Source organism: Delphinus delphis, chromosome 14, assembly GCF_949987515.2.
Source record: "Delphinus delphis chromosome 14, mDelDel1.2, whole genome shotgun sequence".
Classification (NCBI taxonomy): Eukaryota; Metazoa; Chordata; class Mammalia; order Artiodactyla; family Delphinidae; genus Delphinus; species Delphinus delphis.
In genome coordinates this window covers 56,829,176-56,841,386 of record NC_082696.1, presented here as the reverse complement: position 1 = coordinate 56,841,386, position 12,211 = coordinate 56,829,176, and the positions used below count along the sequence as shown (strand labels likewise).

Genomic DNA, 12,211 nt, shown 5'->3' with positions numbered 1-12,211 from the left:
AATTTCACTGGTAAAACACCACTGTGTCTTATATAACTTACAATTGTAAAACAAATTCAAAATGGCAAACACACATCACATCATAATCTTACATCACACTACTTGATGCTGTTCAGAAGAAAATGGCATACATTTAATAAAATCCTTTGCAGCTCTGCTATGACAACGAGATATTATAACCCATTCAGAATGCATTATAGAATCATGTGGTAAGACCACAAAATATGGCCATTTGAACCATAATCCTATTTCAGGGAATTTACCCTAAGTCAATGTTTCAACAGAAAAAATAATAGGCAGAAAGATGATCACTAGAGCAGCACTATTTTTTAATAACAGAAAGTTGCAAACATTTAAAACACTCAGTAACGGAGGAATAACCAATAATAAAAGGAAGAACAAATGTCAACTCAATGGCAAAGTGGCAGTGTAAAGTTCTGAAGATGCTGTGGGCTTTTATCAACGCGGACTTGTATTGCAATCCTGGAGCAACCTTTTACTAGCTGTATGACCTTGAGAAGCTTCTTAACATGTTGTAGGTTCATTTCCTCTTTTAACAAAAGGAGATTTAATGCTTATGTCAGAAGATTGTGAAGATTAAAAGTCCGAAGTGACTTACATGGCATCTGAAACTTAGAACCTGAATAAAAACTCCGTTCTCTCTATTACAGACATTAAAATTGTGAAGACCAGGTAGAAACAATGAAAAATTTTTAGTATTCATTAAGGAAAACTGAATATAAGACTGTATATACAGTATAATTATAATTTAGCAATGGACTGTAGCCAGTAATTAAAATTAAGTTTGAATGAGCAAAATTAAAAGCTACATGTGCAAACGGATAAAAAAAAAGACCAGCAGGACATGTATAAACATTACAATAATAATGTTGAAAGGGTAAAATAATAGTGGAACTATGAAAATTTTCCTTAATATTGTTATTTTATTTTTACAATTAAAAAAAGTAAATAGATATGTAGGTATGTCTAGAGAACTGAAGAAAGTCCTACTTTTATGGAAAACAAACATCATCACTAATCACTGAAACAGAAACTGGGAGACCTGCAACCTAAACCCTACTTCTTACGGCAGAGAACCTGAAAACGATCATGCTTATCTTGCTCCATTCTTGTTTTGGGAGAGGGATGTAAGCACGGATCTGGACAGGAACTCTGATACCGAAGTGTTTCAGTGGGTTCTTAAACTGTAACCACACTTTACAGAGTCACCCACAGTGCATTTTTAGCCAGACAAAAGTGTAGGGGAAGGAGACAGCTTGGTGGTCCTTAAAAGGCTGGCACTGGTGGATGCCATGACATGCACACAAAAGGCGGGAGGTAATGCCTGTGTGCAACTTCTGCCTCGTCTTTGCACACTCTTCATTTCCGGGTTCCTCCTGCCCTACAGCAGCTGGCCCCCGACCGCCTGAAGCCTCCCCTGGTGTTTTCCAACCTAGTCTGTCCTTTCTAAACAGGAACCAGCACTGTGAACCTAGCTCTCCATCTCAACTTTGGTCTGAACTTACTACTACAAGTGCCTGCCCTGTGGCAGTTTTCATTTCGAAAAGTAATGCAATGGATGGATTCACACTAAGAATGAAAGGGCTGGCAGTGAGATCTAATCTCTACTGACCAAACACCCCCAGCCAGCATCTGAACTTTGTAAATCATGATTTCTAGCGGGACATGTTAGCCCCTGTAACAGTGAGAGAATGAACTATGCCAGAAGAGGAAGAGGATATAATCTTCCTAGGATTCTTTAAATTACATTTACTTGGACTTTTACCTACCTACATTACAAGATACAACTGCTACATTTCCCAACATTCAGGAATAAGGATGCATTTCATTTTTTAAAGACATATTTTATAACATAAGATTATATGGAGAAAGGCTGAGTAGTTTAATAAATACTGATATTGCAATTACACTCCTTGGTATTTACCCAAAGGAACCGAAAACGTATGTCCACATAAAACCCATCCACAGCTGTTATGTACACATAAACTGTGGAACATCCAGACAATGGAATATTATTCAGTGCTAAAAAGAATAAGCTATCAAGCCATGAAAAGACAGAGATTTGTGTACCTCAAATACACATTGTGAAAGAAACCAATCTGAAAAGGCTACACACATCATTACACTTTTTTTTTTTTTTTTTAACAATCTTGATTGGAGCATCTTGAACTTTGAAAGTTCTTAATATCCAAACAATATGAAAATTTATTATATATATTTCAATTGCTACTACTTCAGGAAAACAGTAAGAATAATATAACATTTAAATGTTTTACATTATGTAAGTAAGTTAAAATTTTTGATGTATGAGAGAAGGTTGGTGCTTTAAAATAAATAAAGAAGTAACCTGAAATGTAAAGGATGAAATTCTTCTTTCTCTTATCTATTTAATAAAAGTGGCAAACAAAACAGCAATGATCTATCAATACTGGAATGATAATATTACCTATGAATATTTTATGACTTATATGGCTACCCAGTGGGCTAAAAAATTACTAAGAAATAAAACCTGTGAATCATTATCTCAGAATTGAAGAACCTTTTTAAGAGCATAAAAATTAATAATTTTAATCATTAAGTGTTCTCTAAAAACAGGATAAAATAAAGTGTACCTGGTGTCCAGCCTTTACTTGCTTCAAAACACTTTCATAACATACTTCATCCATGTTATTCAACTGTTGCACCTTAAAGTTTTTAAAACATGAAAAATATCAGATGAAGCAATTATAAACTTCTTAACCACAAAGGAAGCTTTATCAATTACGACGCACCTCCTTTTACTTTCAGACTAGCCAGAATGCAGAAACAACACCTGCAATATCAACACCTGATATATAACAACCCAATCGGAAATAAACACAATATAATTAAAAAATACAAATAAAATACCTCATGCAATAGTTTCAGTGAACTAGCTTTATAAGAATGCAAGTTTTTTAAAGACAATAAGTTTAAGAATAATATTCTAGTGAGAGATATTTTAAAATAATTTTAAAGTTCTTTTCACTGTTTTCACCAGAGAAGCCCATTCTTCAGACTGTTTTTCTTCTATTTCAGTCTATAAAACTATACATAGAGCTTTCCTGTGTAATTCTCAAAATCACCGGAATATTACCAGTAGAATATCATGACATACAAAGCTAAAATGTAAGGAAACATACTATTTCTGTAATGTATACAGAGTTCGGTAGATATTTTTCTACAGAAACATTTTCCAGATTAATTGGAAATTTAATATCAAATTAATGAATTTAAAAAAGGTCTCATTTTCCCTATTAATGATGAGACAACTTCCAACCAAAAAGGTAAGGTAGTTACCTCAAAGAGGAGGCATGTGACACAGCCTGCATCTCTCTATTTAACATTTATTAAGAGTCTGGAGGGGATGAAAATGTTACACAACTGAAATGACTAAAATTTAGATTTTTTGTTTTAATAAAGGAAACATTTTAACATTCTGGAACTCTTATAGTGATTAAGTAAAATGAGATAATCACAAGACAATTTACTCTCCATTAATGATTGGAAAAAACAACAAACCAAAAACTTCTCCAAACAAAACTCTCAGTAATTTTTTTGGTGAATTTTGGATTGAGCTCTGGTCAAAGCCATTATTTCAAATTAGACGTGTCATGGACACCATTTTCCTATTTTGTGTTCTTCCACAACTGAATCACATCGTGAGCTTCTGAATGAAACTCTAAGAAATCTAAAAGGATTCCTTACTATAAGAAATGACAAATTAACAATGGTTACAATATATTAAACAACACCCTGGGGGAATTCTTGTTACCAACTGTGTATGTCAGCTGAGCGTAAAACTAATACATTTTAGTAAGACAAAAATGCATATTTATAACGAATATATATAATTAATTTACTATTTACACTGTGTAAGATTTGTAAAAATAGTTTTTAAATTTTGCCAAATTTTTAAACCTTCAAAATAATTATGATAGTTCAACATCTCACACCATTCCTTTTGTGATTACAATGCTAACATATTGTGGTGAAAAATACATGGAAGTTAATTAGCTGTAAGTGATTTACCACCTTGTATGATGAAATTAAAAGAAAATAAGTTTTAAGACCCCTGACAAGCATCTGAAAACACTTTCTTCTCTACATCTTTCTGTGAGAACCATCTGCAATCATTTAAATTATAAGTTGAAAGAACAATCTAATGTTATAAACAGCTCTACATCTGTTCTAATGATACATTAAAATAAACTAAAAAATCAAACATATATTAAGATATGGCTGAAAAAACAAGCAACAAGTAATACTGAAAAGCCCTTGAAACAATGAAGGTAAAAGATGCATATCATAACTATTACCATAACATGAGCTGTCCTTCTATGTATACATCTGAAATGGCTCCCCACAATTCTAAACATACCTTACTTTTATGCAATGCAGATGGAGCATATTAACTGTTGCAGTGACATTGGCTTTTAGTATTTTCTAAGCTGAGTATTTTATTTATAATACTGTAGGCTAAAAATGACCCTGTTTTACTAATACAATTGTTTTTAGACAAAAGTAATGTAATACACTAAAGACCAAGGTTGACATAGTAACACAGGATTCTATCTTGCTTTCTTTTATAAAGAGGTCATATGGCCCGTGAATCTTCTCCTAAAACTATTTCTTCCACGGGGGGGGGGGGGGGGGAAGTGTCATTAAACAGAATGATAAACAAATAAATTTTAAGCAAAATATTCCTTCATGACATTATAAAAGCCTAAAATAAGCACCCTGATAATGCAAATGGTACATGGTAATACTATTTAAGGAATTAGATAAACAGACTTTTTAAAACATTGCAAAGAATTTCAGAAATGCCACTTATGTATATAATTAATATGATAGTTATACAATATTATAAGTTAAATAGAGCCCCTCCTTTAATAGTTGCTATCATGAAATTATTTTTCTATTGCATATAAGGTATTACTTATTTTAGATGAATAATATTATATCATGATATATATTACTGACTTAACTAAAGTCTTTTATTATTTCATATTGGCCTTCAACCCTATCAAATTAACATTTTGAAACATATTCTTATATATAACTTGTGTTCTTAGCTGAGAATACAAAATATACACTGATAATAGCAATGCAAACTACTACAAGCAGCTTTTTGGAGCAGGAGACATTCTACTACATATAGCTGAGGAAGTATGCTTGAGTTTTTTTTTCTAGGCTGTGATATTTGTAATGTGACTGAAATGGTCTTCTGGAGTCTCTAACCTCAAACAAGTATTAAACAATACATCAACAAAAATATTTCTGGAAAAGAAAAGTATAAGTTTTAAAACAAATGTTTACCTTATTTGCACTTTTAACCCCCAGAAATGTCTGTCCAAGAGGAACAGGTCGAAAGCGGCCATCAAAGTAGAAAAGTCCAATGAAGGGATTAACGTGTAAAAACGTAGCAACATCGAGGTAGTTGGGTAAGGTTGCAGACAGTCCAAGAATTCTTATCATACTCTGTGTGGATTCAACCTATAGGGGTTATTTTAATTAACATATGAGATAGATTCAACCCATCTGGATTTGTACCAAGTTTAAAATAAGTTTTAGTAGTATAAACGATGAAACAGTCACAATAAAATAAGATCACTGAAGAAACTGAGAATAACAACACAGTCTAAAAGACAGATAATGTGAAAAAAAAACTGGCTTAAATCTGGCATGTGGAATGATATAAAGTGATTAAAAGTGTAATTTTAGTATATTTTCTGAACTGGAAAATTCTTAAATAGTTTCTTCTGTTTTGTTGTTTTCCCCCCTAAAAATTTAACAAGGCAAGTGACATGTGTTAGGTTTTAGTGTAAGCTGTACCACTTTATAATTTTAGGTGTTAGAAGTATATGCTCTTTATTCTCAAGTTCAATAATTTCAAATTCATTTTAAACACACAACCACAGAAGTCTGAAATAATTAAGGTAGATTCTTCTAGTGTTTCACAAATTTAAATTTAAAATGATATACTGTATAAGAGAGAGTTTGTGTGGAACAACAGCCAAAACTTGGGGGAAGAAAATCACAAACTACTCAAAGAATGTCCTAAGCTGCATTATTTGTGTTCACTGGTGGGGTGTAATATTCTAATTTTGTGGCTGAACTCTGCTGAAAACATCAATTAATTTGTTCGTCAATCATTTATTAAGCTTTTAATGACAGGCACAAAGCCAGGAGAGCAGGGGTTTAAGAGTCTGTAAAAACTACAAAAAAACACTGTAATGTGTCCCATTAATAGTAGCACCTTCTAAAAACTGAGAACAATGAAGAGAGATCACTAATCAAGCTCGGGTAAGTCAGGGAAGGCACGTAGAGGTGACAGTTGTCGGTGTTCTAAGAGAGCGGCTAGGACCTGCCAGGTAGGCCAGGAAGAATGGTGTTTAAGGTACTGTACTTAGCAACACTAATGGCACGAGCTAGAAATGTAGAAGTGTAGAGATGATCATGAGAAATCTCGCATGCCAAGGAGTTTCTCCATTTTACTGCTGATGAGCACACGACACTATTCCATTCTCTTTCAATTACGTTTTTATGATGATAGCTGATAGTATTCTCATCTTTTTCCATCTCTAAACGTTCTTAAAAGATCTTTATCCTTTTTAATTTTGTTTACTCATAGGTTTTCTACTTTTTTGTGATTGGATTTGTTATGTTTATTTTACTTTTTTAAAACCTAGCTTTTGCTTTTTTAAAAATATAGAAGGTTTCTAGCTAATAAATCTAATTCTATTGGTTTCCTAGTTTGTATTTAATTTTTTTCAACTGTACTATTTTTCCATTTTTTTAGAACATTCTGTTTAAAATTACCCAACATTTAAAATTTAATAATTAACTTACTATAGTCCCAACATTCCTGTTTCATTTGAGTATAATTCAAACTCTGAATTATAAACTCTGTCTGTACTTAATAAACTTTCATTATTTTCTAATAATAATGTTGTCACTCTCTTTCCCTTCCTTCCTTTCATGATCACTTACTGAACTCTCAGTGTCAGAAGACTATTCTTTCAAGTGGTTGGGTTTTATGTCTTCAGTTTATCAAATACAAAAGTGTAGAATGTATGTACATATACATGTGTTTGTATATACATATGCATATATAGATATGTATGTGTGTGTGTATATAGTTTTGTTTTACCATATGGAAGTTATTTCTAAATTTCTATTTTTTTTTTTTTTTTTTTTGCGGTACGTGGGCCTCTCACTGTTGTAGCCTCTCCCGTTGTGGAGCACAGGCTCCGGACGCGCAGGCTCAGCGGCCATGGCTCACGGGCCCAGCCGCTCCGCGGCATGTGGGATCTTTCCGGACCGGGGCACGAACCCGTGTCCCCTGCATCGGCAGGCGGACTCTCAACCACTGCGCCACCAGGGAAGTCCCTCTATTGTATTTTGTAAAGACTATGATCTTTTCAATTTCTGCTTTGAGAAAATGTCCCATGGTCACCTAAGATGAACATAATTTATCTATTTTTAGGGTATACAATTCTATATGCTTGACCACTTTCTGACATTAATTATATTATTCAAATTCTCTATATTTTATATTTATAATACAGGAAGTTAAGCATTTGCCAAGAGAAAGTATTACTTTCATCACATAAAAACTTTCCATTTTAAATTAAGATGCCAAATGTTGCTAAAGGGAACAGTCCAGGACCATTCACAGGTAAGCCCTAGGGGTTCTGCAGAAGTATGGGGGGCATTCTGCAGCCCCATGCACCTATAATATCCTTTCTATCCGGGTTTTCAAATCCCACATGCTTTCATATTTTTCTATACTAGGCTTCCATGTAAAAGTTTAATTTAAAAAAGGGTTTCTTACCTGGGAAGAAGTTTGAAAACCTCTGATGTGATTTTTAAAAGTACACAAGACTTGGAATGAATTTGGTAAGTTAATTAACCTTCGACCAAATTCCTTTATGAGAGAATGCATATAAAAAGATTCTCAATCTTTAACAAAAGACTACACAATATTATTATTTTTTAAATCTAGGAACTTTTAAGTCATTCTCACCTTCTTGCTATCATAAGTAAAATAAGGGGATTCACGGGATATATTTACTTGGGCAAATATTTTAACTATTTTTTCAGTTTTTATGTCTCTCTTATTTACATCTAATTTTAGTCAAAACTTGCTTGCATCATGCTGGTATCTTCGAGTTATTATACCTAAGTGAGCAGCTCCCAATGTCAGATTTCTCCTTGGATATTTCTATACAGTGCATATATGGGCTGGGAAAGTCCAAGGGCCTGAGTTCACTCCCTCACACAAATATTATTTACAGGCACTTAGAGAGGCCCTGTGCCTTCCAAACTCATTCTGTAAGTAGGACAAAAATGAATCTGCTTACTCACTGTTATGGGTTCTATCTGGGCTTCTTTGAGGACTAAATAAAACACTACCTATGAGATATACATATGGCTCCCAAACCAAACCCAACCCAAACAAGAAAACCCTAAATAAGGGGAACTGATGACCCTACCTACTATTTAAGAAACCTCCTTTACATGCTATGATTAGAATCCTTTACAGTAATTAGAATGATAATTTTAATTATACCATAGTTCTATTTCATATTGATGGTGATGTGAAAGGATATGAAGGTGATTTTTAGTTTTAAAATCATTCAACACAAAAGTTATTGAGTATATTTTTAAGGACTTTTGATGTTAAATATATGATACCTTGCAAACACTAGAGATATTTTTCTGCTAAAACCCCATTTTACAACAACTGTATTTTTTAATCTAAAAAAATCATATCATTCTCAACACAGATAAGCCTGTATGAGAAATATATTCTTTTAAATATGGATAATTTGGAAGTTTATGTCTTAAACCACATCTCGAAACTCCATACACTATACAGAGTTATCTGAAAATATTAATAGTTGAAAGCTATGAAAAATTAACATTTTACAGTTTCTTCTTTATCATTAGCCCAAAAACTAGGCAGTAAATTTTTATAGCATTGTCCCTCACATAATATCTAAGTTTGGACAAAGTCTATTCACTGAAAGTAAATTTAGTTACAACTAATGTTAGTTCAATGTTGTTAAATATAACAGATTAGGGCTTCATTGTACTTTTTTATTTTCCAAATTTCTTTCACTCATGCCAAGTATGTTGTGAATTTAGTCCCTAATACCACCATGCAACTTCAGAAACTGAACAGAATCTACACTGCATTAGAATAGCTACCTATGGTGTATCTATGTTAGTTACAAATTGTTGAAGTGCCATGTAAAGCACTGCCATCTACTGGGAATGTCTGGTAATCACAAGGAACAAACAAAAAGGAACTTCATTTTTTCTAAAAATATTTATGAGCACTGCACTAATACACTGGAAATATGAGAAGAATCATATAGCTCATTCTGTTAAGGAGATTAAAATCTAGTGAGAGACACAGATAAAGACAGAATTACCTATAGTTAAGTTGTGAAATTATAAGGAAGACTGTGATGAGTGCTAAAAATGTGCAAAGAAAGGGAGTACAGAGGGAACACAGAAAAGGTGTAATTCTTTCTGAGTGGTAAACTAGGAAACACTTCATAGAAGAAGTGATATTTGGCAAACTCAAAAGAATAGTAAGTTTTCAACAGATGGACGTGTGGAGCAATAATATATAATTTTGCATTTACAACCCTTCATCTCATAACTAACAATACACTCTGACGTAAGTAAGATTAGTTTTACCTCTGAAAGAGGGCCAATGGCATTGGAAAAAAAGTGGAGAAGGAATAAATGGTTTTGTGTGGCTGGAACCTACATCAGGTAAGGAATATGATGAAGAAGTTAAAATTGGACAAATAGGTCAGGGCTTCAGTAGTGTTTAACGTCCAGTTAAAGTATTTAAACATTTTTCTTAAGATAACAAACAGCAAGTCATCAAAGGTTTATAAGCACAGTAAGTGATAAACTATACAATTGGAATTTGGCTATATTATGAAGAAGCCAATGTGCAGGATGAATTAATGTATATTTACATATTATATATCCATGTTACATACAATGTATTATATATTCCTATATCATATGTTAACATATGATATGTTTATAATTATACTACATATGTAATAAACCTATAATATATAATTTTTATATATTTTACTTCACAGTTTATAAACTATATATAGAAAATTATACTATTATATATTCATAATTTACAAAATATTTATAACGAATGCTTCAAAGTACATATGGTACATAATGTGTGTGTCTGTGTACATATGTACAGAAAGCATCAGCAGCAGGCCTGCAATCTATTTTCTCTCTCAACTGGGAATCCTCAAGAAAGAAAGATGCCCTGGTCAAATCCCCTTGTAAACATGCTAATGACAGACCTCCTGGCAAATGTACTAATGGTATTTACTTGACCTCTAATGTTCTATAGTTGCAGGAAAGCTTTATCTTTGTAATGCTTTTAGCTGATGGACATGCTCTCTAGGTGGCTCAATGCAAACAAACCAGGAATGTATGGACTTACGTGGCCTGGCTCCCTGAAAAGATCACTAAGCTATGTACGTATCAAGGTATCAAATCAAAACATTTCGTGATCGGAAAGTATCACCTTGGGAAACAGTACCTTCTGTTAACCACTAATCTCACTTTACCTAATACACTAATCATATGGACTGTTTTGTATATCAATTCTACCTCGATAAAGCTGTTAAAAATTTTTTTTAAAAATCTCATGACAGGGCTTCCCTGGTGGTGCAGTGGTTGAGAGTCCGCCTGCCAATGCAGGGGACACAGGTTCGTGCCCCGATCCGGGAAGATCCCACATGCTGCGGAGCGGCTAGGCCCGTGAGCCATGGCCGCTGAGCCTGTGCGTCCGGAGCCTGTGCTCCGTAACGGGAGAGGCCACAACAGTGAGAGGCCCGCGTACCGCAAAAAAAAAAACAACTCATGATCAAAATAGGTCTCTTTTGTGTAAATGATGTCCTGCATGCTTCTTTTCGAGACCTCACAAGCAAAATCTGCGCCGGAGCAGATCCACCGTGGCGAGAAAGGAGAACAGTGATGGCAGTGGCAGACTTCTCCATGCTTCACCTCTGTCTCACAACTACATGTATTATTGACATTATTCTTAAGTTGGGTATTAGCTAAAACCTCTGATTTTTGTGTGTCTACTTTGAATATTTCAATGCTTTGTGTTTTATGTATGTGCATCTGTGCATGTGCATGCACATATTTTTATATAGTAAAAAGTGAACATGTCCTAAAGAGTCCTCTAATCCCATCCCTACTATAAATCCACTTTTACAGCGTGTTGCATATGCTTCCACATCTATGCACCCTGCTCTACCCCACCTTAAAAATCTAACTGTAAGCAAGAACTTTATTTGGTAACTATAACCACTGCACCTAGAACTGTGTAGCCAGCACATAGCAGGTAGCTAATAAATGTTCACTAAATGAATGAATGAGAATATAAATATATTGCATTTTTTTTCTTTACACAAATGGGATTGTGCTGTATATTGTGTCTTTTCAATGAGAATATAACATGGATATCTTTTAAACCCGGTTCATATAGCTCTACCTCGTTCTTTTTAAAGACTGCAAAGTGGCATTTTATTTTATGAATTAATGGAATTTATTAAACTATTTCTTCTTTTGTTGGACAGTTGGGTTGTTTCCAACATATTTTGCGCTAACAAGAAAGCGTCAGTGAATACTGGTGTTACTATATCTATGTGTCTGTGCTATTATTTCCATAGGTTAGACTTCTAGAAGTAAAAACAGTTTAGTGAGCATTTTCAAATTACATTCTTTTTTCACTTTTGCAAATCTATGTAAGAGAAATGTCTCATGTTGATTTGGATTCCTTTTAAGCATCTTTTCTATGATTTTCAGAATTTTTATTTCTACTGTAAAGTGCTTTTTCCAAATTTTTAAAAAAACATATTTCTTACTAGTTTACAATAACCTTTTAATTATAAAGGACATTTAAGCTTTATTTTATGTGCTACAAATAATTTCTATTATTCTGACTTACATTTGGACTTTTTGAAGGTATCTTTACTGGTCAGAAGTTTTTAATAGTTACATATCCAAATGCGCCACATGTTCCCTTTGTAACCTTTGGAGTTTTGCATTTTGCTTAGAGCTTCTCCACCTCAAGGTTATTTTTTAAATGCTCTTTCATATT

The 12,211-nt window shown here is 33.4% G+C and overlaps 1 protein-coding gene across 3 annotated transcripts in view; it reads right to left on the bottom strand.

Annotated features, from left to right (window-relative positions):
- Window positions 1-12,211, bottom strand: part of ASCC3 (activating signal cointegrator 1 complex subunit 3) — a 334,404-nt gene that overhangs the window by 182,914 nt on the left and 139,279 nt on the right. For all 3 annotated transcript variants that reach the window (XM_060030178.1, XM_060030179.1, XM_060030180.2), the window contains 2 exons: window positions 5,359-5,535; window positions 2,634-2,705 (listed from right to left, as the gene is read on the bottom strand). In XM_060030178.1, the coding sequence (XP_059886161.1) occupies window positions 2,634-2,705; window positions 5,359-5,535 (249 nt within the window). The remainder of the gene's footprint in view (window positions 1-2,633; window positions 2,706-5,358; window positions 5,536-12,211) is intronic.